This window comes from Manihot esculenta, chromosome 8, assembly GCF_001659605.2.
Source record: "Manihot esculenta cultivar AM560-2 chromosome 8, M.esculenta_v8, whole genome shotgun sequence".
Lineage (NCBI taxonomy): Eukaryota > Viridiplantae > Streptophyta > Magnoliopsida > Malpighiales > Euphorbiaceae > Manihot > Manihot esculenta.
In genome coordinates this window covers 19,628,898-19,654,596 of record NC_035168.2, presented here as the reverse complement: position 1 = coordinate 19,654,596, position 25,699 = coordinate 19,628,898, and the positions used below count along the sequence as shown (strand labels likewise).

The following is a 25,699-nucleotide window of genomic DNA, read 5'->3' as shown; positions in this document are numbered from 1 at the left end:
CTCCTTTACCACTGGTCTCCTCTCTGCCGTGATGTGGGATAGACTGCCTAGTGACTTCCGGCTTAGGGCGTCTGCCACGACATTCGCCTTACCCGGATGATACTGAATCTTGCAATCATAGTCACTTAGCAGCTCTACCCATCTCCTCTGTCTCAAATTCAAATCTCTTTGACTCAGGATGTACTGCAGGCTTTTATGATCTGTGAAGATCTCACATTTTACCCCATAGAGGTAGTGCCTCCACATCTTGAGTGCAAAGATTACTGCTGCCATCTCAAGGTCATGTGTGGGGTAATTCAACTCATGCTTCTTTAGCTGCCTAGAAGCATAAGCAATCACCCTCTCATTCTGCATAAGCACACAACCCAGTCCCACACGGGATGCATCACAAAAGACTGTAAAGTCCTCTCCACTAGATGGCAGAGCTAAAACTGGTGCTGAAGTCAACCTCTTCTTAAGCTCTTCAAAACTCTCCTCGCACTGGTCGGTCCACAGATACTTCTGATTCTTCCTGGTTAGTCTGGTCAGAGGAGCTGCTATCTTTGAGAAGTCCTGAACGAACCTCCTGTAGTAACCTGCCAAACCCAAGAAACTCCTGATCTCTGTCACTGAAGTGGGTCGAGGCCAGTTAGCCACAGTTTCTGTCTTTTTGGGGTCTACCTCTATACCATTCTCTGACACTACATGCCCCAAGAATGAAATGCTCCTCAGCCAGAACTCACACTTGGAGAACTTGGCATACAAGCCATGTTCCCTCAAGGTCTGCAAAACCAACCGCAGATGATGGGCATGCTCCTCTGCATTCCTGGAATACACTAAGATATCATCTATGAAGACAATAACAAAGTGATCCAGGTACTGGCTAAACACTCTGTTCATGAGATCCATGAATGCTGCAGGGGCGTTAGTTAACCCGAACGGCATCACAAGGAACTCAAAATGCCCATATCTGGTCCTGAAAGCCGTCTTTGGCACATCCTCTTCCCTGATCCTCAACTGATGATACCCGGACCTCAGATCTATTTTGGAGAAACAACCCGCTCCTGCTAGCTGGTCGAATAGATCGTCGATCCTTGGCAATGGGTACTTGTTCTTAGTAGTGACTTTGTTCAACTGTCTGTAGTCGATACAAAGTCTAAGGGATCCATCCTTCTTTCTCACAAACAAAACTGGAGCACCCCAGGGTGAGGTACTCGGTCGGATGAAGCCCTTGTCTACCAGCTCCTGCAACTGCTCCTTCAACTCTTTCAATTCTGCTGGCGCCATCCTGTAGGGAGGGATAGAGATCGGTCGGGTTCCAGACATTAGTTCTATCTCGAACTCTATCTCCCTAGCAGGTGGTAAACCTGGCAGCTCGTCTGGAAACACATCTAAGAACTCTCTAACCACTGGCACCGAGGCGGGCTCTCTAACCTGACTATTTAGCTCTCTCACATGAGCCAAATACCCTTGACATCCCCTCCTGAGCAACCTACGAGCCTGAAGAGATGATATCAGACCTCTAGGTGTACCCCTCCTATCTCCTCTGAAGACAACCTCAGACCCATCCTGACCTCTGAACCTGACTACCTTGTCCCTGCAGTCCAAGGTAGCACCATGGGTAGATAACCAGTCCATCCCTAGAATGACATCAAAATCTGTCAAATCTAGAACCACTAGGTCGGCGGACATGCATCTCCCCTCAACAAAAACTGGACTACACTGACAGACTGACTCTGCCACTGATGGATCACACTTGGGTCCACTGACCCAGAGAGGACACTCTAATCCAGAAGTCATCAAACCTAACCTCCCCACGGCTCTCGGAGCGATAAAAGAATGAGATGCACCAGGGTCCATCAAGGCATACACATCTGAACAACCAATAATGAGATTACCTGCCACCACGGTGTTGGATGCGTCTGCCTCCTGCTGTGTCATTGTGAAGATCCGTGCTGGAGCTGACGGACCTTCACCTCTGAAACCCGCTGAAGAAGAGGCTGCCCCTCTCCCTCTGCCTCTGCCACTGGCCTGAGTCATGGCTGGAGCTGCTGGCTGCGCTACACTGCCTGAAGCTGTCTGCTGGGACTGAGCCATTGGGACTGCTCTTGGACAATCTCGAGCCATATGCCCCTCCTGACCACATCTGAAACAGGCATTCGTCCCAAACCGACATGCTCCCCTGTGTGGCTTACCACACCTCGCACAAACTGCATTATCCGCACCAGAGCTTGAGCCACTCCCAAATCCCAGACTAGACTTGACCTTGTTCCAGAACTTGTTCTTCTTACCCTTGGTCTTACCCCATCTCTTACTGCCTGAAGCTGCTGCACTCAAGGTAGAGGGATCTAACCTTCCCCCACCCGGAGTTTTAGAACCAGAAGCTTGTGCCACTGTCTGCTTGATTGTCCCCTGAACGATGGCACTAGCCTCCATTCTCCTAGCCATGTCTACTATGGCATGAAAACTCTCTCTATCTGCTGACTGTACCAAGGAGGAATACCTGGGATGGAGCTTCATAATATACCTCCTCGACTTCTTCTGGTCTGTGCTAAGGTCCTGCCCAGCAAATGGCAGCAACTCCATAAATCTATCAGTATATTCGTCCACACTCATGTCATCCGTTTGCCTCAACTGCTCGAATTCTATCATCTTCAATTCCCTTGAACTATCAGGGAAAGCCCATCCTGCAAATTCATTAGCAAACTCCTCCCAAGTCATGCTGTCGACTCTCGGGTTCACATAATTTTTGAACCACTCCCGTGCCTTCTTGCACTTAAGCGTGAACCCGGCCATCTGAATGGCTCTACTGTCATCAGCCCCAATCTCATCTGTAATTGCCTTGACCCTCTCCAAGTACACAAACGGATCATTACCGGTCTCGAACTGGGGAGCACCCAGCTTCATATAGTCTGTCATCTTGACCTTGCTCCCACTGGCTGAGCTAGATCTAGGAGGTTGAGCAACTGGGGCTGCTGGTTCTACAGGTGGTGGAGGTGGTGCAATATTTTCTGAGGTAGGGTTTTCTGGATTTGGATAGTAGGGTGGAGGTGGATACATTGGGTACTGAGAGTACGGTGGGTAGTATGGTGGGTATGGCATCTGTGTGGGATAAGGGGTGAAACTAGGGTAATCCGATGTACCTCCCATCGAATACCCGGGATGTTGTGAGAAATGTGGGTAGTGAGGTGGCTGTACAAATCCCGAGGCCTGAGTGCCTCCTTGGGACTCTCCCATTCCTTCTTCTGCCATATTGACTCCCAAACTGCCATCCCTCCTCTGTTCTACGTCCATATCATCCCCCATATCCTCTGACGCTCCTCCCTGAACTGTTCCTCTGACTGATCTGCTTCTACCCAGATCCAACGACCTTCTAGGGTCTCTTGCTGCTCTTTCTCTGTTAGACCTACTAGACATTGCCCTAGGCAATGCTGGAGGACGGGCGCTCATGCCCTCATCCTCAGGTGGTACTCCAGTCAATCTGGCTGATCGACGAGTTCCCCTCATCCTGTTTTCTGAAAAACAGTACACATAACACAAACATTAACATCATATGGTTCATGTGAGCACACATGAACCCGCATCACATACATCACATATCATAGCATATCATTAATGCACATGCATATAATCATGGCATTTCACATCATCATGCAAGACAGGACTCCACATCCTATCCTAGTGGACATGATCTTTTCCTATTGTGCTTGACCTTCTATAACCTCTATGAGCCCGACACTCTAGGTCCGACCATATGAACCTAGGGCTCTGATACCACTCTGTAACGACCCGAAAATCGGACCGCTACCGGCGCTAGGATCCAGGTCGACTTAAGGCCGCCGGGAGCCGTAGCAAGCCTGACATAAAACCTGTGAACCTGTATAATCCCATACATGATCAACAACATGCATAAAAGTTAAAACTTTTCTTCCCACATACTGTCACCAACTAACTCAACCTGTGCATATTCTGATCATATACATAACATAGTCCCTCTGTGGGATCTCATCAAGCCTTAAAGGCAAAACAACCTGTGTTGAGTTAGTTTACATAAACATCATAACATAAGATCATGTACATACAAAAGGGATTAACAATATACTATGGTCAAGCACAACTCTATCCTCAATAACCTCATTACATAACATACTGAATATTTTTACATTTCATCATAATACAATTGTCATGTCCACGATCTAACTATTACATGCATAAGACTTTCTTTTTCTCTTCTTGCCTTCTCTATCTATCCCGTACCTGCAAACCTGGGGGTTAGGGGAGAGGGGTGAGCTAGATGCCCAGTGAGTAGAACTATAAAAAGAATATTTAAAACATGCCATTATGGAATGCGTCACTGCGCAAACAAATCACACCACGGATGGACTGATTCAAAAAAAATCCCTCAACTCCATGCCCGGCCCTATTATGGGCACCACAGGACTTCGTATTGCCCGGCCCTATTATGGGCACCACAGGACTTCGTACTCGGAGTTATTGCCCGGCCCTATTATGGGCACCACAGGACTTCGTATTCAGAAGGCTAATGAATCATCCTAATGTCCATCCACTAACATCTATCACAACAATGCAATGCGGCATATTCGTGAATTCTAATGCAAGCAACCTATAATATGATCATGATGCATGAAGCATGATAAAAGCATTTCATTTCTTAATTTAAAAGGTTAAGTTTAGTTCCACTCACCTCTGGTTGACTCTGACAACTCTGTAGCAGCTGGCTCACTGCTGGGGTCCTTGGTTCCTCGGGTCCGAACCTACACAGGTGGACTCCAATGAGGGACCAAACATATATAAACATGACTCTAAAATATCCCCCAAAAACCCCCTAAAACATCATGAAAACATCACAGAAAATATGCATGAAATGGCTGAACAGGGCACTTTCGGCGGCACCTTCGGCGGCCGAAAGTCCTGGACAGAGACGAAACTCAGGTAGGTTCGGCGGCACCTTCGGCGGCCGAAAGTGCCAGACAGAGACGAAAGTCTCTTTTCGGGGGCAACTTCGGCAGCCGAAAGGCCTGCCTCCCCAGCCATGTTCGGCGGCCGAAAGTACCTTCGGCTGCCGAACCTGGTTTCTGCCAAAGGGCAGAAACTTGGCTCCCTTTGCACATTTCGTCTCCAAACCTTCCAAACATGCATATTTTTCAACCAAAGCATGCATACAAGTTCCTAGGGGCCTCAAACATGCATATACCCCATCTACAACACTTCAATCACACACAATCAAGCTACATTGTTCAAAAAGTCATCAAAAACCCAAAGGTTCAACACATACCCTAACATGCATTCTACCCCTTAAAACTTCATAAAACTTGTTTAAATCATACATTGAGCTTAGGATCGGCTCTTACCTCTTGAAGGCCGTGGGTTGAGGAGATCTAAACTTGGAGATGGGAGAAGTTCCAACTTTTGGTCTCCAAGCTCCAAAACTCGTTCTAAGCTCAAAGATCTTCAAAACCAAAGTTATAAACTTGTAAAGATCATGGAAAAAGGAAGGAAAAACTCAAGATAGGGGAAGGATGGCGAAATGCTCACCTTGGCCGAAATGGGGAGAAAAAGCTCGCCCATTTTCGGCTAAGGGACCCTTTTATAGGTGGCTGGCCAGACCACGTTCGGGGGCCGAATGTGCCTCCGCATCCATGCAATGTTCGGCGGCCGAACTTGACTTTCGGCGGCCGAACCTGAACTTCCCTAACTCATGCTTTCGGGGGCCTAACGTGCCTCCAAAACTCATGCATGTTCGGCGGCCGAACCTGGGTTTTCCTCCAATGCTATTTTCATGCAAAAACTCATTTAATTTCATACTTAAAACCATTAAAACATGAAAACATTTTTATAAAACATGGTTCTACCCTTCTAGAGGTCTCCGACATCCGAGATTCCACCGGACGGTAGGAATTTCGATACCGGAGTCTAGCCGGGTATTACAAATCAATACCGTCAATAGAAACTTCAACATCAATGTAATGTGAAAATAAATTCAAAACAAAAATATGAGAAACTAAGCGTCAGAGTAACGCCAAGCCCCCACTATGCCCTATACAATCAACAGCTACAAAGTCATCATAACCCATACGAGTTTTTATTTCAGAAATTTTAGAAGAAAAATAAAAAGTTCCTATTAAAAAAATAAAAGTTAGTTTCCTATTTCTCACATAGAATTCCAACAACTGCAATCCCCAATCCACGGCAGTTCCAACTAAGCGTACTCATTTCCTTCGGTGAGTCTAATTAACAAGATCGACCGATAAAATTTTCACCATCTCCTCCTCAAAGACAACATCATTATCTATGCGAACGCTTACGGCGAACAATGCTGAAAAAAATCAAAAAAATAGCTAGAAAAACTCTAGAAAAAATAAAGATAAAAAACTTTTCAGAGCGAAAACACAAAACCGCTTAACGTTCTACTTTTTAATAAATCTATTTCAGAAATAATTGAACCAGTTTATTTTAAAATAAGATCAAATTATTATCCTTGCAGGAAATAGTAAATTTTCCTCGTATAAAATTTCCATCACGAAGGAGGGAGGACGAAGAAATGGGGAATGGGCATCTCATCTGCCTCCTTGTTCGAAAATAGAAATGCATGTGCAAGACATACGGCTCTAGTGGGTCCCATGGCTCCTCTTTTCCGAAGCTGAAAGCAACCAGATTCTTTTCCCCCTTTCTGTATTCCTATAATAGCCTTTGGTTCATTCAACCTCTCCGATCTTACCTTTCTGCTAACATCACAATGAACTTGAACAGTTTTAAAATCTGTGCATAATTGAAGAAAAAGATAAAGAAAAAGAAAATTACAACCCCACCATACTCATCCTCTGTTCTCTTGCTGCTCCTCCCAAGCCCTAGGTTTTCCTCCTAACCAAACACCACCATAAAGGAAAAATCAAAAAATAATAGACATAGAAAGAATAGAATTTGATAATTTCTTGGTCCATTTTTAGATCCCAGTTTTATTATTTTTTTTTAAATTATTCTTTTCCTTTTTGGTGGGTTGTTGGTTGAGATTGTTGGGCTACTGAAAGAATAATAACAAAAACCCCAGGGTTTAAGTTCAAGATGTCAGCAGGGGTATGCGGGAAGAGGGTGGGATTTGAGGAAATCTTCGGATCCTCATCTTCTTCGGCTAAGAGATCCAGGTGTTCTGGTTTTCGGTCTCCCACCCGATCCTCTGAATTCGGGTCCGGATCCGAGGACACCGTATTTTCTTTGTTGCAAATGTTCCCTGCTTTGGATCCTGAGGTGCATTTCAATGTTAATAGTTTTCTCTCTCATTCTTGTAATTTGTTTAATTGATGGAATTCTGAAATTAGTATAATAGCGTTAGTTAATTCTAATTTTTATCTTGATTCCTGAAAGCTTTGAACCGTTTACTTTTTATTTTGTATTTCCTGTAATCTTGAGGATATTATAAAGCTGAAATATGCAATTTATGTATTGGGTTTTACTAAGTTTGATCCAAATATATGATTATACTTGGGATTCATTAAATTTTTTTTCTTCTTCTCCCCCCCTGGTTTTCATGTCTCATATGGTTTCTTACATCTTTGATGCTTTATATAGTGACCCTTAATTGATAATATCTGTTTTGACTTCATTCTAGCTGTTTGCCTGTTTCTGAAACCTTGTAGTTAGATGAATGACTTGATTGGACAGTTTATCCTAATTCAGTCATAGATTATGAATGATAAGCTTAGATTTTTTATTTTTGGTGGAAGAATGATTAACTTAGATTGTGTTTCTTATTAATTGTCTTTCATATAAATTAGAATCAGTTGATATAATATTGAATTGTCTAATAACATTTTCCCCCCTTTTTCTTTATCTAGTTGGTAAAAACTGTTTACAGGAACCACAACAATAAGATTGATGATGCAATTCAGACTTTAATGAAATTTTCATTTGGTGATGATGCTGAAAGAAATAAATCACAGAGCTTTGAGTCTGGTGCAATTGGAAAGTGTGATGCTGTTCCTGCTCTAAGCACTACTACTTGTAATTTGTTTACTAACTGATGCATTTTTTTATCTGCAAGGTTTAATTCAAATTATGCAATTGATGGTCAATCTATTTCTGACTTTGAATTGGGCCATTTTCTCATGCCTTACCTGTATATTTCAGGTCTTCAAATGTCAGAAGAAGGGGTTCAAAGTTTGAAAGCAACTAAAGATTATGAAAATGCTGTAGATGGCCCAAAGTGGGTGGATATATTTGTGCAGGAGATGATGAATGCAGCAGATCTGGAGGACGCTAGAAGACGTGCTGCTCAAATTTTAGAAGCTTTTGAAAGAAGTATAACTGCACAGTCCCGTGCAACAGAACTGGTAATCCATATTTTCAGTTGTAATCAATTTGTTTTTTGGTTACCAACCAGCTTATTCATGTATGGTACCTCTATTACGTATCCCTGAAACAGCCAGAGCATGCTTCAATGAAGGAGCATCTTCAAAGTTTACTAAATGATAACCAAATCTTGAAGAGAGCTGTTGCCATCCAGCACGAACGTAATGTAGAACAAGAGGAAAAGACAAGGGAAGTGCAAAATTTAAAGCTTTTGTTAAATCAGTACCAAGAGCAAATCCGAAGTTTAGAGGTAATTGCATATAAGCTATTATCATTTACCTGTCGAACTGAGTTGGTCTGATTCTCATTGTGGTTCAAAGATAAAACTAGAACCTAAATAATATTACAAGAGATTACTATTTCTACAAGTTTTCAATCAGGAGTGGTTTAGGTGTTGTTGTTGATACTAGTAAAGGGGATGCTTGAACCCTTGATGAGAACTACTGGTTTTTTTAATTATTTATTTTTTCCTATTGCAGCTAAACAACTATGCCTTGAAACTCCATCTTCAAAGGGCACAACAAAGTAGCTCTATTTCGGGATTCTTTAATCCAGACATATGTTGAGGTTATTTTGGTGTCATGAGCTCCTCAATACGTGATGTATTCTTTCTTCCTCCTGTTTTAGTTTTTTTCCCAATTTAGTTAATGAAAAAAATATTAAGATTTACATGTGTTTGTACTAAAGTTGGAAGTTATATGTATAATTTAGGCCTAATAAACTTTAGCAGCTTGCTTGAAATTTCAGTTTTTTTTTTTAATACAGAATTTTGAGTGCAGAATTGTTTTGAGAGCTCACTCTTTATGCTTAGTTATTTAGTGAATGCAATTTTGAGTGCATGGTTTGGGCATGGGGCACTTCAGATTTTGAATTTATGATGCAAGCGCCATCTATTTTCTTATTCTCAAGTCTTAAGCTGTAGAAACACGGTAGAGCAACAAATTTTTATTATGGAACTTCAATTATAAAATTTAGAGTCATCTGCTAGTGCTAGCAGATGTAGCTGTTGTATTCTTATAGATGATTACTATTTAGTTTTCTTATTTTCGCATTATTAATTACTATTTCATCTCTATTTTGGACAATGGATGAGAAGTCTTTTAGTTTTGTTGTCATTAACCCATTTGGCTTCAGATGCAATTTAGCAATTATTCATAATTGAGTAAGACATACCCTTGTGTGATCCACTCGCACTTTTCTCCCCCTCCCTTCTCCTTATCCTTCCCCTTTTTGTCTGACGCCTTTCTCTTCCTCCTTGTCACTCCCCCTATGAAATTGTAGTTGAATTGCATTGTGGAAGTTTCCTTATTCGCCTTCTCTTGCTTTCAATTTTCATAAGTGTGAAAAGAGACAAGTTGTAGCAATTCTTCACTTTCAAGCCATCATTCATTCTATTCTAAATCACTAATCTGCTCTTAAATGAACATTTTTCTTTTTCAGGATTTCATACATTGCCTTCTTATTTTTCTCCTTTTACATGTTTACAGGTGTTTGCCTTATCTCATGGTTATTAGTTGCTTTTGCTTTTCAGGTTTCGTCTCTTTTTTTTTATCCTGCAAAATATTTTACTTTGCAAAAATGGAATACCCATAAAAACTGAGAGAAAATGAATGAAATTATTAGTATCAAGAAAAATGAATCAATATGGTAATTGAATTGTGTGGTTTATATACAAGAAGAAACATATAGAAACATGCCAGTTGTAACTATAGGTAACTACCTAACTCTAAATAAATGCCATTACAGCCCCCAGAGGTTGGAGGAAATCCACAAGACTCAGCATAGGAACAAGAGATTCAAATGCTGAAGTAGAAAGAGGCTTAGTGACGATGTCAGCTAGATAGGATTTGGAAGACACTTTGACAATGGAAAAAAAAAACCCTAAAAAATAGCATTTCTAATAATTTACCAATCCATCTCTAGATGTTATGTACTTTCATGGAACACAAGATTAGCTGCTATGAACCGTGTAGCATAGTTGTCACTAGACTGTATATAATTTTTAAAATCTTGAATCGAATTAAAAAGTTGTATTGAAATCGTAAAACAATTAATATTTTATAAATAAAGTGAATTTATTTAATTATTTGGTTATGCTTTTAAATTTAGAATTATATTAAAATTAAATTAAAGCAGTATTAAAATATTGATTATATATATATTTAAAAATAATTTTAGTGATATTATGATTCTATTATATAGTTTTAATAATATATTTTTATATTTTATATAATTTTACTGTAATTTTATAAACTATATTAATGAAAATATATAATTCTTTTTAAAAAATTTAAATATTAATTTTATAAATTGTTACATTACATATGAAAATCATAATAAATAAAATGATTATATTTAAGTTATTCAATTTTTTATTATTTTTTATTTAATATTATCCAAGTATTATTATAAATTAACTTATTTATGATATTTAAATATAACTTTTTTTCTTAATTATTATATAATCATTAATAATAAAAATATTTATTACTCTTTTATATTTTGATCTAATTAATTAAAATATTTTTATATTTTTAAAATTATATTAAAATATTTCTATTATTTAATTCTGTCAATTCAAAAAGACAAAGACAATCGTTAATTTTTATTATTTTCATCAATAATTTTCTAGGTAAAAGTGAGAAGATCTATTTTTATATTAAAATTACCCCACTTTATAACAATTAAAACTCACCTCTCTCTCCTCCATTTATTCTCTTTGACCTCTTTGTATTTCTCTTCCTCTCATCTTCTCTTTCATATCTCCATCAATCCAAGAATATAGCACACTAAAATCCAAAGGCACAAGTGTCTCCTCCTAAAACTCAACATTGCAAATCTATTCCAGTTTGAAAAGAGCTCACGACTAAACCCACAAAAATGCTAAGCAGATTTAAATGCAGGTGGTAATGGTGTGCATCTTTTGATATTCTATTTTAAGCTTGAATGCTGGTGACCATTTATATTGTATCAAATTGTGTTTCACTGTCGCCCTTGTACGTGATCTAATTTAATGCATGCTTGTTCTTTGAATATTGAAATTGAGGACGTTGGGCATCATAACCTTCTTAAATCATGGGCAGATTGCATCACTGGTTGCACCAGCAGTTTAATAATGTTTAGGAAGAGTGAAAATTTGCGTAAGTTTCCATTGCTCATGGATTCAAATGCAAATTTAAGCACAATGACGCTACCATTAAGTGACAAGTGTAAAGCTGAAGGTTGCTTTGGAGGATTCATGTGTCAAAGTTGTCTACCACGCCATTTTTTAGAATTAAGAATTGAATGAAACACATACATGTGGAGCTTGATGCAAGTAAGATTAATTGTCCTCAAGCCGCAAGGAAATTGGTTGCCACTTGTGGGATACACCAAATTTCAAACCTAAGAAATTGCGAATGAAACTCGTCGAGAATTTGGAATTTAATTGAGATATCCATGGGCATGGAGAGGAATGGAGATTGCCAAGGAGGAGCTTCAAGGTTCATACAAAGAGGCCTATAACTAGCCATCTTAGTTATGTGAGAAAATGATAGAGATGGAGAGAGATAGGAAAGAATAATGAGCGTAGAGAGAAGGGAGTTTTATTTGTTATAAAGAGGAGTATTTTGAGTATAAAAATAAAATTTCTCATTTTTTTATTAGAAGACTAACCCTAAAAATAAAAAGAATTGATTGATATCCATTTGAATTAACGAAATTGAATTATAGAAATGTTTATTATAATTTTAAAAATTTAGAAATATTTCAATTAATTAGATTAAAATATAAAGAAATGATAATAATTATTCTTTAAAAAAATTATAAAATAACTATATATTCTAATTAGTTATTAAAGATATCAATAATATAATTTAAATAATTTATTTTGTTAATTATAGTTTATTCTACATACGTGTATTTGTGTGTATTTATTTATTATTTCAGCTATAAATATATTAATTATTTTATAATTTTTAATTATTGAGTGAATCATATATTAATAATATAATATATTTTTATATATTAATTATATAAAAATATTTCAATTAAAATTATATAATTAATAACTAAATAAGAAATATCATAATATTTTTATTGAGAATTGTAGACATAAGGTGTTATTTAGCCCTTAAACTACACATGAAAGTCCATTTAAATCCCTTAACTTTTTACAAGGACCAATACACTGCTAAATTAATTTAAATAGATATAAATAACATAAAAGAAAATTTAAAATCAATATAGAGAACTGAAAATTGACCATATGGACAACATGTCATTAAGAGGTAACGCAACATGGCTAATTAACACTCACACACTTGTGAGAAAGAAACAACAGGAGAGAAATATTTTACTGTATGGTTCCTGCTCTGCCCACTATGGCTACTATTGCGAATCCAGCACCTGCAAATCTAGCACTGTCGTTTAATCTCACACATCAACTTCCAACCAAATTGACTTCAACAAACTTTCTGCTATTGCGAACTCAATTTCTTCCTATGATTTGAGGTTGTGGCTTGGAATATCATCTCGACAATTCTCAATCCATTTCCGAATGACTCATTAATAATGAATTGAATCCAACGTATCAAATCTGAATGAATCAAGATCAAATGGTACTTAGTTGGATTGTGGCTTTGGTTTCTGAGAGTGCCTTGCCACAGATCATTGGCGCCGAGACAGCTAGTGTAGCTTGGGATAAACTAATTTCGATATATGCTAAGGCATCGAAATCAAAGATTTGTGATTTGAAAAATCAATTAGTGACTCTTTGTCATGGATCAAATTCAATTGAAACTTATGTTCAAAAAGCAAAAGGACTCGCTGATAGGATGATTTTGTTGAGTTTATTAAGGGTGGTCTTGGTCCATTATATAGACCATTTACAGTTTACACGACCTTGGATGCTACACAAGCTGAAATTTCTTTTGATACTCTATATGGGTTATTGCTGACTGAAGAACGGCAATTGCAGATTGATGATGCTGCTGTCATCTCTCCGACTGCACATTTTGGGCAATCTCTGCCCTAGCGTGGGTGAGTCCGAGGTAGAGGGCAGCGTGGATGTGGTGGACGGGTTCGGTGGGTATGGTGGTTATTCATACTCTCGATCTAGTGGTTATCCACAATCCTTTTCTCCTGAAAATCGTGGCATCCTCGGACCTTCTCCAAATTCATCTAACAACACACAATCAGCCCTTTTGGATGGCAATTCCACTACTTGTTTCAATTGTGGCAGTCATGGCCATGTCTCTCACGTTTGCCCATCTCTAAAGATCAATAACACAAATAGTGGAGTTATCATCCATCTTCTCACCTGGCCAACACTACGCCTTCTTCTCTTCAACTCCAACCTTGGCTTATGGACAGCGGCACCACACATCATCTGACTGCCAACTTAGACAACCTTGGCTTATGGACAGCGGCACCACACATCATCTGACTGCCAACTTAGACAACCTTGCTATTCACTCTGAATATCAACGTCCTAAAGAAGTTGTTTTAGGTGATAATTTCAAATTACCCATCTTTCATCTACTTTAGATATTGCAGGTAAATCCTTTAGTCTGAAGATATTTTGCATGTTCCCATAACTACCCAAAGCTTATTATCCGTTCATTCATTTGCTAATTCTAATCTTATCTCTGTTGAATTTTTTTTTTCTGACTATTATAAGGATTTGGAAACGAGAGCAACGCTATTCAAAGGCTTGAGTAAGAACGGTCTGTATCCCTTCCCGGTGGAGTTGCCATCACGGTCTGTCATTCAAGCAAATTCAACCTCTTTGTGTACTTGGCATGCCCGCCTCAATCATACTTCATTATCTACTGTTCGTCGTTTAGTTTCATCTCGTATTATTGATTCTTCGAATAAGTCTAGTAGCACATTGTGTCAGGCTTGTGTTACAAGTAAAATTCATAAGGTATCCTTTCCTGTCTCCACTTCCTCTGTTAGTGGACCACTTGATTTAATATGTTCGGATATTTGGGGTCTTGTCTCTATTTTTTCAATTGATGGATATCAATATTATGTTCTTTTTTTTTTATCACTATAACAAATATTTATGTATATATTTTATGAAAAATAAATCTGATGTGCTTGATATTCGATTACAGGTTGAGAAATTATTTGACCATTCTATTAAACAATTTCAAGCAGATTGGGGAGGTGAATTTCAAGCCCTTACTTCCTATCTGAGTACTCATGGTATTATCCAACAGGTTTCATGTCTGTACACTCTTGAACAAAATGGGTGACGGAAGTATCGACACATTACTGCAACAGGCCGTGCTCTTCTATTTCATGCTAATGTTCCCCAATCCTTTTGGACATATGCCTTTGATACAGTGGTGTATCTTATTAATCGCTTTCCTACACCAAAATTGCATCACAAGAGTTCATATGAAATTTTATTTTGTTACACACTTGACTATTCTTCTCTTTGTGTTTTCAGTTATTTGTGTTATCCTTGGTTACGCCGCTCCTTGTATTTTTCTTGGCTATAAATGTCAACATAAAGGGTATAAATCCTATGATCGCTCTACCTAGAAATTCTTTATCTCATGGCCATGTTTTGTTTGATGAATAGGTGTTCTCTTTTCAAATAGCTGATGATGTGTGTGTTGTCTGTCCTCCACCACCAGACATATCTCTCACTATCACAGCTCCCATTTTCCCGACAGCGACCAACACCGTGCCTATTTCTCCCTTACCAACTACCATGCCACCATCTTTCGCCTCTTCACCTCTAACTACTACACCTGGTCTTGCAAATCAAGTTGATACTATTGATCCTCCTTCTCCATCAGTGCCACCTGCAATCAGCGCGTCGCCCCCTGCTCCACGGGCACCTAGCAGAACTCATCCCATGGTTACTCGAGCACAAACAGATTCTCTTAAGGCAAAACGTTTTGCATCTTATTCTACTTCCGTACCTGCTAGTTCTAACTCGACATGTTATACTCAAGCTATGAAACACCCTAAATGGCATACTGCCATAACTGCAGAATATAATGCTTTGATAAAAAACGGCACCTGGCGACTGGTCCCTCCATATAAAGCAAGCAATACTGTCGGGTGTAAATGGGTGTTTAAGATGAAGACCAATGCTGATGGCTCGGTTGAATGTCATAAGGCTCGGCTAGTGGCCAAAGGTTATCATCAACGTCCGGACATTGACTTTGATGATACCTTCAGTCTGATTGTGAAACCCACCACAGTCCATCTTCTCTTATCTCTGGCAGTCTGCTAAGACTATGTTGTTCAGCAACTTGACATTTCAAATGCTTTTCTTCATGGCGAGCTACTTGATACTGTGTATATGATTCAACCGCCTGGGTTTGTCAATTTGACTTATCTAGAGTATGTTTACAAATAATGTGTATATGATTCAACCGCCTGGATTTGTCAATCCGACTTATCCAAAGTATGTTTACAAACTTGAGAAGTCCATTTATAGACTCAAGCAGGTTCCTCATGTATGGAATCAATGCTTGACTGATGCTCTGTGTCAATTTGGTTTTAAAGGTTCCATAACAGGAGCTTTTTTTCAATTCATGCATAATTAGAAAAAAATTTATCAATTCACGCAGAATCCCATGATGTCGAACTGCCATGCGAGCAACTTGTTCGTGGCTGCAGCGTAGCGTGTTCGGCACCCAAGCCATCAAGCCTTCATCAGGGGTTCAAAGAACTCTATCCCCCTGACGAAGCCTTGACCAAAAGTGTGGCTTTTGGTCATGAAAAGTGTCCGGCACCCTGGCGCTGCATGCAGCGCCAGGCGGACCTGCATGCACAGCCAGGGGAGACTTTGGCTGTAACGACCCAAAAATAAGACCGCTACCGGCGCTAGGGTCCAGATCGGCTTAAGGCCGCCGGGACCCGTAGCAAGCCAAACATTCATCCTGTAAACCTGTTTAATCCCATACATGATCAACAACATACATAAAAATTTTGAACTTTTCCTTATATTCATTCATTCTTTCATTTATTCACCAAACTCATCCTGTGCATGCACTATACATAAACATAATCATAGACATTAACCCCTCTTTGGAGTCTCATCATTGTCCCAATAGGGTGACATAATCATGCATTAAGTTTGGTTAAACATAAACATTTATGATCATGTATCTAAAAAGGGATTAACATAATACTATGGTCAAGCACAACTCTAAACTCCCATAAGCATCATTACATAACATTACAATACTTTACTTTTTACATTACAATATATTCATGTCCACAGCTAGCTATTACATCATACAAAACTCTACTCCTGCTGACCTCCTGGTCTACCCTGTACCTGCAATCCTGGGGGTTAAGGGAGAGGGGTGAGCTACAAAGCCCAGTGAGCAGAATAAATAAACATTCAATTTACATTTCATGAGATGCAACACATCACAGACAAATCACATCAAGGATGGTATTGTCACCAATAGTCCTCTACATTCCAAGGTGCCGGGACGTAGAATGGGTCAGCCGGACTTTCTCTTAAACATAACATATCATAACATTCCAAAGTGTCGGGACGTAGAATGGGTCAACCGGACTTCCATACCATGCCATACCGTATCATATCACATCGTATCATATTGAGGACCAAGGATCATCCAACATCCATCCACATCATCATCAAATTATGCAATGCAACATATTCGTGAATTCTAATGCAAACAACCTAGAATATCACATGGCATTCGTGATGCATGAACAAGCTCAAATCTATATTTAAATTTCTTTGAAACATAAGTGTTTATTCCACTCACCTCTGGCTGAAGCTCTACTGACTCTGAAGTGACTGACTCACTGCTGGGGTCCCCGGTTCCTCGGGTCCGAACCTACACAGGTGGACTCAAATGAGGGACCAAACATTCATGAACATGACTCTAAAATACTCCCCAAAACCCCCCTAAAATACCTTAAAACAATCATAGGAAGCATGCAAAGGAGGGCTGAACAGGGCACTTTCGGCGGCCGAAAGGCCCTCTAGAGCCGAAAGTCATGCACCTTCGGCGGCACTTTCGGCGGCCGAAGGTTCCCTCCAGAGACGAAACTCATGCATGTTCGACGGCACCTTCGGCGGCCGAAACTCCCTTCCAGACCCGAAAGTCTCTTTCGGGGCAGGGATCGACAGCCGATTCATGCTACCACAGGCAGGTTCGGTGGCTGAAAGAACCTTCGACTGCCGAACCTGGTTTCTCCCAAAAGGGCAGAAACTTGGTTCCAACATGCACAAACGCCTCCCAACTCATTCAAACATGCATTTTCCTATTCTACAACATGCATACTCAAGCATACAAGCTCCTAGGGGCTTTAAACCATTAAAAACCCCAACTACAACACATCAAGCAACCCACATTGCTCATAAACATACATAAACCCATAAATATAACAAAAACCTAACATGCATTTCTACCCCATAGATCTTCATAAAACTTGTTTAAAACATGCAAGAAAGGTTGGATTGAAGCTTACCTCTTGAAGATCGAGAGGGAAGACGATCCTAGCTTAGAGATAGGGAGAAATCCACTCTTTGTTCTCCAAACTTCCAAACTTGCTCTTTATGCTCAAATCTCTTCAAATCAATATAAAGCTTGTTAAAACATGAAAGATCGGAGGAAAATCATCAAAAACGAACCAAGGGAGAGCATGAACTCACCGTGGCCGAAAATGGGGAGAAAACTCGCCCGTTTCGGCCATGGAGCTCTTATATAGGGCTGGCAGACCACCTTTCGGCAGCCGAACGTGCCCCCACATCTCATGCAAGTTCGGCGGCCGAACATGAGGTTCGGCGTCCGAACCTTTGAGATTTTCGGAAGCCTAACTTGCCCCCCTAAACCATCCAATGTTCGGCGGCCGAACCTGGAAATGCCTCCTTGGTCATTTTCATACAAAACTCAATTCCTTTCTTACTTAAAATCATTAAATACATTAAAACATTTTATAAAAACATGATTTTACCCTTCTAGAGGTTTCTGACATCCGAGATTCCATCGGACAGTAGGAATCCCGATACCGGAGTCTAGTCGGGTATTACATTCTTCCCCCCTTAAGAACATTCGTCCCCGAATGTTCACCAAACAATCATATCATGGCATCAAATATAAGCATACACATAGGAACACATAACACTTACCTTAGAAGAGATGAGGATATTCCTGGAGCATGGACTCCCGTGTCTCCCAGGTACACTCTTTGATGTTGTGGTGATTCCAAAGGACTTTCACCATCGGGATTTCCTTGTTCCTCAGCTTTCTGATCTGAGTGTCAAGAATCCGTACTGCCTGTTCAACATAGGTGAGATCCTCTTGGATCTCCACATCAGGCTCACTAAGAACCTTGCCCGGATCTGACACGAACTTTCTTAACATGGAAACATGGAAAATCGGATGGATTCTCTCCATTGAAGCAGGTAAATCTAGCTTATACGATACATTCCCAATCTTTTGCAAGATCTCGAAGGGCCCAATGTACCATGGAGCTAGCTTACCTTTCTTCCCGAACCGAATCACCCCTTTCATTGGAGACACCTTGAGCAATACCAAATCCCCCTCCTGAAACTCTACTTGCCTTTTGCGGATGTCTGCATAACTCTTCTGCCTGCTTGCAGCAGTCTTGATCCTTTCTCTGATTATGGGCACCACTCTGCTGGTGATCTCTACTAGCTCAGGCCCTACCAAGGCCTTTTCTCCAACTTCTTCCCAACAGACAGGCGACCTGCACTTCCTTCCATACAAAGCTTCATATGGAGCCATCCCTATGCTGGCATGATGGCTGTTATTGTAGGCAAACTCCACCAAGGGTAGATGCTGCCTCCAAGAACCGCCAAAATCCAGCACACACATTCTGAGCATATCCTCTATTGTCTAGATGGTCCTCTCTGATTGTCCGTCCGTTTGTGGATGGAAAGCAGTGCTGAAATCCAACCTGGTACCCATAGCATTCTGCAGACTCCGCCAAAACCTGGAGGTGAACTGGGGCCCTCTATCAGACACTATTGAAACAGGAACCCCATGCAACCTGACAACCTCATCAACATACACCCGCGCTAACTTGTCCACAGAATAGCCACTCCTGACAGGGATGAAGTGAGCAGATTTGGTGAGTCTGTCCACAATCACCCATATGGAGTCCAATCTGTTGGACGCTGCCGGTAGCCCCACCACGAAGTCCATAGCTATATTCTCCCATTTCCACTCTGGAATAGGTAGTGGGTTAAGCATTCCAGCCGGCTTCTGATGTTCCAGCTTTACCCTCTGACATACTTCGCAGGCTGACACAAACTGTGCCACTTCTCTCTTCATAGCTGGCCACCAATAAACCTTCTTCAGATCTTGATACATCTTGGTGGCTCCAGGGTGAACACTGTATCTGGCATTATGAGCCTCTCTCATAATGTCTCCTTTCAGTCCTACGTCATCTGGTACACACAATCTGTTTCCATAACGGAGGATCCCCTTACTGTCAAATCTGAACTCACTATCCTTGCCTGACTGAACAGTCCTGGCAATCTTCACTAACTCTAGGTCCTCATGCTGTTTCTGAGCCACCTGTTCCAGAAACACGGGTGCCACTCTCATCTGGGCAACTAAAGCACCTGTACCAGACAACTCCAACTGTAGCCCTTCATTCATGAGCTCGAAGAACTCCCTTACTACTGGCCTCCTCTCTGCTGAAATATAGGACAAACTGCCAAGTGATTTTCGGCTTAAGGTGTCTGCCACAACATTCACCTTACCCGGATGGTATTGGATTTTGCAATTATAGTCACTGAGCAGTTCTACCCATCTTCTCTGCCTCAAATTCAAATCTCTCTGACTCAGGATGTAATGCAGGCTTTTATAATCTGTGAAGATCTCACATTTTACCCCATAAAGGTAGTGCCTCCACATCTTGAGTGCAAAGATTACCGCTGCCATCTCTAGGTCATGTGTAGGGTAATTCAACTCGTGCTTCTTTAGCTGCCTAGAAGCATAAGCAATCACCTTTTCATTCTGCATAAGCACACAACCCAGTCCCACACGGGACGCATCATAATAGACTGAGAAGTCTTCATTACTAGATGACAGAGCTAACACTGGTGCTGAAGTCAACCTCTTCTTTAGTTCCTCAAAGCTTTCCTCACACTGGTCAGTCCATGCAAACCTCTGGTTCTTCTTAGTCAGTTTGGTCATGGGAGCTGCAATCTTAGAGAAGTCCTGAACGAACCTCCTATAGTAACCTGCTAAACCCAATAAGCTCTTGATCTCTGTCACTGTAGTGGGTCTAGGCCAGTTTGCTACAGCTTCCACTTTCTTGAGGTCTACCTCGATTCCATTTTCTGACACCACATGCCTCAAGAATGAAATGCTCCTCAGCCAGAACTCACACTTGGAGAACTTGGCATACAAGCCATGTTCCCTCAAGGTCTGCAAAACCAACCTCAGATGATGGGCATGCTCCTCTGCATTCCTGGAATACACTAAGATATCATCTATGAAGACAATAACGAAGTGATCCAGGTATTGACTGAAAACTCTGTTCATGAGATCCATAAATGCTGCAGGGGCATTGGTTAACCCGAACGGCATCACAAGGAACTCATAATGCCCATATCTGGTCCTGAAGGCTGTCTTCGGCACATCCTCTTCTCTTATCCTTAGCTGATGGTACCCCGATCTCAGATCTATTTTGGAGAAACAACCTGCTCCGGCTAGCTGGTCAAATAGATCGTCGATCCTTGGCAACGGGTACTTATTCTTGGTAGTGACTTTGTTCAACTGCCTGTAGTTGATACAAAGTCTGAGAGACCCATCCTTCTTTTTCGCAAATAGCACTGGAGCACCCCAAGGTGAGGTACTCGGTCGGATGAATCCTCTATCTACCAACTCTTGCAACTGTTCTTTTAACTCTTTCAATTCTGCTGGTGCCATCCTGTAGGGAGGGATAGAGATCGGTCTAGTTCCAGGCATCAATTCTGTAATACCCGGCTAGAGTTCGACATCGAAATTCCTACCGTCCGGTGGAATGCGAGGATGTCAGAGGTTTCTAGAAGGGTAAGAGAAATGTTTTCTAACATGTTTTTGAGTGTTTTAAAGGTTTAAAATGAAAACGGATTAAGTTTTGAAGAGAAAAGACCAAGGGAACAACGTGCGGGTTCGGCCGCCGAAAGTGATGTTCGGCCGCCGAAAGTGCCTTAGGTTTGGCTCCCGAAACTCCAAGTTCGGCCGCCGAACGTTGCATGGTTTCGCATGCAGGTTTGGCCGCCAAAGCTGAAGCGGTCAGCCGCCTATAAAGAACCCTCAGTCGGTGAAATGGATCAGATTAGCTTCCTTTTCATTTCCAGAGGTGAGTTCTTGTTCTCCTTGGATGGTTTTCATGGTTTTTCATCAAATCTTTCAAAGTTAGTAAGTTTTATGTTGGTTTTTGAAGGTTTTGTACTTTGAGCAAGGTTTTAGAGAGTTTGGAGCTTAGATTCTCCATAGCTCTACGTTTAGATCACACCACCCCTTGTTTTGCAAAAGGTAAGTATAGATCCTTGGTTTTAATGATGTTTTACATGAGTTTTATGAAGGGAAAAGAGAGTTTATGGGTAGAGTTGCATGATTAGGGTAAAAGTAAGTGTTTTCTTGATAAAAGTATGTATATGTGTTGTTTTGTAGTGTTTGTTGGGGTTTTAAGGTAGTTTTGGACCCCTTTGTGCATATACTAAAGTATATGTATGTTAAGGAGTTGAGCTTTGCATGTTGTGGGAGTTTGGAGGATTGAAAGGTGAGGTTGTGCACGAAGCTGAGTGTAACGACCCGAAAATCGGACCGCTACCGGCGCTAGGATCCAGATCGGCTTAAGGCCGCCGGGACCCGTAGCAAGCCTGACATCTAACCTGTAAACCTGTATAATCCCATACATGATCAACAACATACATAAAAATTAAAACTTTTCTTTCCATATACATCAACCATACTCAACCTGTGCATGCACTGTATAAAACTTAAATCATAAACATTGATCCCTCTGTGGGATCTCATCAGTGCCCCCAAATGGGTGACATAACATATGTTGAGTTGGTTTACATAAACATCATAAAATCTCTAAGATCATGTAATAAAAGGGATAACAACCATCTATGGTCAAGCACACCTCTAACATCCATAAACATCATTACATAACTATACTGTACTTTTACATTACAACATACTACGATTTGTCATGTCCACATTCCATCTATTACATAAACAAGCTTTACTCTAACCGACCTCCTCTTCTATCCTGTACCTGCAAGCCTGGGGGTAAAAGGGAGAGGGGTGAGCTAAAAGCCCAGTGAGTTGAACTATAAAACATAATAACACTATGCTCCAATGAGATGCATCATAACACAGACAATTCACATAAGGGTTGGGTGAACTTGTCACCAATTAGTCCAAGCTAACTCTGTGCCAGGCCGTAGCATGGGGTCCTAGTCTTCCTGTCATACATACATTACTTACCATTATCCCAGGGCCTCCTCTGGGCTCCTGGTCTTCGAGTCCTATTACCGTGCCAGGCCGTAGAATGGGGTCCTGGTCTTTCCTTACTCTGTGCCAGGCCGTAGAATGGGGTCCTGGTCTTCCTGTCATGGACTAATTGGGTCATCCAACATTCACCCACATCAACAACAATCGATGCAATGCGGCATATTCATGAAACTAATGCAATCATCCTATTGCATAATCATGATGCATGAAACATGATAAAACATTTAATTTAAAAGATTAAGTTTAGTTGCACTCACCTCTGGCTGACTCTGACAACACCGAAGCAGCTGAACTCACTGCTGGGGTCCTCGGTTCCTCGGGTCCGAACCTACACAGGTGGACTCAAATGAGGGACCAAACATACCTGAACATAACTATAAACTACTCCCCAAAAACCCCCTAAAACATCATGAAACAACCATACAAAATCATGCAAAGGAGGCCTGGACAGGGCACTTTCGGCGGCAGGTTCGGCGGCCGAAAGTCCCTCCAGAGCCGAAAGTCAGGCAGGTTCGGCGGCACCTTCGGCGGCCGAAACTCCCAGACAGAGACGAAACTCATGCATGTTCGGCGGCACTTTCGGCGGCCGAAACTGCCAGACAGAGACGAAAGTCTCCCTTTCGGGGGCAAGCTTCGGCAGCCGAAAGGCTGCCTCCCCAGCCATGTTCGGCGGCCGAAAATCCTTCGACTGCCGAACCTGGTTTCTGCCAAAGGGCAGAAACTTGGCTCCCTTTGCACATTTCGCCTCCAAACTTATCAAACATGCATCAAACCTATTCTACAACACACAAACACAAGCATACATGTTCCTAGGGGCCTCAAACCAACATAAACCCCATCTACAACACATCAAGAAACTCACATTGTTCATGAACATACATTTATACCCATAAACTCCAAAAACATAACCATAACCTAAACATGCATTCTATCCCATAGATCTACTTAAAACTTACTTAAAACATGCAATGAGCTTAAGATCGGCTCTTACCTCTTGAAGATCGAGAGAGAGACGACCTAAACTCGAAGTTGGGAGAGATTGGGTTCTTGAACCTCCAAGCTCCAAAACTTTGCTCAAAAGCTTTAATCTTCAAACAAATGAAAATCTTGAAAGATTTAGAGGAAAAACATCAAAGATGGGTGTGGGACGGCGAAGAGCTCACCTTGGCCGAAAATGGGGAAAAAGCTCGCCCGTTTTCGGCTAAGGGACCCTTTTATAGTGGCTGGCCAGACCACGTTCGGGGGCCGAATGTGCCTCCGCATTCATGCCATGTTCGGCGGCCGAACTTGGGGTTCGGCGGCCGAACCTGGACTTCCCTCACTTATGCTTTCGGGGGCCTAAAGCACACCCGCAACGCATGCATGTTCGGCGGCCGAACTTGAGGTTCGGCGGCCGAACCTCAGTTTTCCTCCAATGCTATTTCCATGCAAAAAAACTCATTTTTTTTCATGCTTAAAACATAAAACACATTAAAACATTTCATAAAAACATGGTTTTACCCTACTAGAGGCTTCCGACATCCGAGATTCCACCGGACGGTAGGAATTCCGATACCGAAGTCTAGCCGGGTATTACATTCTCCCCCCCTTAAGAACATTTGTCCTCGAATGTTCCTCAACTAGCACATGCATAGAGTCATTACAACATACACATAAAACACATAGAGACTAACTTTAAAAGAGATGAGGATATTGCCGGAGCATAGACTCCCGTGTCTCCCAAGTGCACTCTTCCATATTGTGGTGGTTCCAAAGGACTTTCACCATCGGGATTTCCTTGTTTCTCAACTTCCTGATTTGAGTGTCCAGAATCCGTACCGGCTGCTCAACATAGGTGAGATCCTCTTGGATCTCCACATCAGGCTCACTAAGAACCTTGCCCGGATCTGACACGAACTTTCTCAACATAGAAACATGGAAAACCGGATGGATTCTCTCCATTGAAGCAGGTAAATCCAGCTTGTACGATACATTCCCAATCCTTCGCAGGACTTCAAAGGGTCCGATGTACCGCGGAGCCAGCTTACCCTTCTTTCCGAACCGAACCACTCCCTTCATTGGAGACACCTTGAGCAATACCAGATCCCCCTCCTGGAACTCTACTTGCCTTCTGCGGATGTCTGCATAACTCTTCTGTCTGCTTGCAGCAGTCTTGATTCTTTCTCTGATTAAGGGTACCACCCTGCTGGTGATCTCTACTAGCTCAGGCCCTGCCAAGGCCTTTTCTCCAACTTCCTCCCAGCAAACAGGTGACCTACACTTCCTCCCATATAAAGCTTCATATGGAGCCATCCCGATGCTAGCATGATGGCTGTTATTGTAGGCAAACTCCACCAAAGGTAGGTGCTGCCTCCAAGAACCGCCAAAGTCCAGCACACACATTCTTAGCATATCTTCTATGGTCTGGATGGTCCTCTCTGACTGTCCGTCTGTCTGTGGATGGAAGGCAGTGCTAAAATTCAACCTGGTACCCATGGCATCCTGCAGACTCCGCCAAAACCTGGAGGTGAACTGGGGTACTCTATCTGACACTATAGAAACAGGAACCCCATGCAGTCTGACTATCTCTTCAACATACACCTGCGCCAATTTGTCCACAGAATAGCCACTCCTGACAAGGATGAAGTGAGCAGATTTGGTGAGTCTGTCCACAATCACCCATATGGAGTCCAATCTGTTGGACGTCGCCGGTAACCCCACTACGAAGTCCATAGCTATATTCTCCCATTTCCACTCTGGAATAGGTAGCGGGTTAAGCATTCCATCCGGCTTCTGATGTTCCAGCTTCACCCTCTGACACACCTCGTAGGCTGACACAAACTGTGCCACTTCTCTCTTCATAGCTGGCCACCAATAAACCTTTTTCAGATCCTGAT

General features: G+C 41.4%; 2 protein-coding genes across 2 annotated transcripts; both read left to right on the top strand.

The window, feature by feature from the left end:
• The first annotated feature begins 6,571 nt into the window (after window positions 1-6,571).
• Window positions 6,572-9,143, top strand: LOC110620159. The gene is made up of 5 exons (XM_021763775.2): window positions 6,572-7,245; window positions 7,833-7,998; window positions 8,125-8,327; window positions 8,420-8,596; window positions 8,826-9,143. Exons 1-5 carry the CDS (start codon window positions 7,063-7,065, stop codon window positions 8,910-8,912), a joined length of 816 nt encoding a protein of 271 aa, XP_021619467.1. The 5' UTR covers window positions 6,572-7,062; the 3' UTR covers window positions 8,913-9,143.
• A 3,798-nt stretch (window positions 9,144-12,941) lies between these two features.
• LOC110621473 lies at window positions 12,942-15,580 on the top strand. Its single transcript, XM_021765756.1, has 7 exons — window positions 12,942-13,193; window positions 13,290-13,586; window positions 14,006-14,251; window positions 14,445-14,496; window positions 14,614-14,678; window positions 14,783-14,815; window positions 14,918-15,580. The coding sequence occupies exons 1-7, from the start codon at window positions 12,942-12,944 to the stop codon at window positions 15,578-15,580; spliced, it is 1,608 nt and encodes a 535-aa protein (XP_021621448.1).
• The last annotated feature ends 10,119 nt before the right edge of the window (window positions 15,581-25,699 follow it).

Coding starts and splice junctions, on each gene's coding strand:
- LOC110620159 (XM_021763775.2), top strand. CDS start 7,063: ATGTCAGCAGGGGTATGCGGGAAGAGGGTGGGATTTGAGGAAATCTTC. Junction 7,246..7,832: donor TCCCTGCTTTGGATCCTGAG/GTGCATTTCAAT, acceptor TTCTTTATCTAG/TTGGTAAAAACTGTTTACAG. Junction 7,999..8,124: donor TGCTCTAAGCACTACTACTT/GTAATTTGTTTA, acceptor TGTATATTTCAG/GTCTTCAAATGTCAGAAGAA.
- LOC110621473 (XM_021765756.1), top strand. CDS start 12,942: ATGGTACTTAGTTGGATTGTGGCTTTGGTTTCTGAGAGTGCCTTGCCA. Junction 14,497..14,613: donor ATTTCAAGCAGATTGGGGAG/GTGAATTTCAAG, acceptor TTACTGCAACAG/GCCGTGCTCTTCTATTTCAT. Junction 14,679..14,782: donor CATATGCCTTTGATACAGTG/GTGTATCTTATT, acceptor TTGTGTTTTCAG/TTATTTGTGTTATCCTTGGT.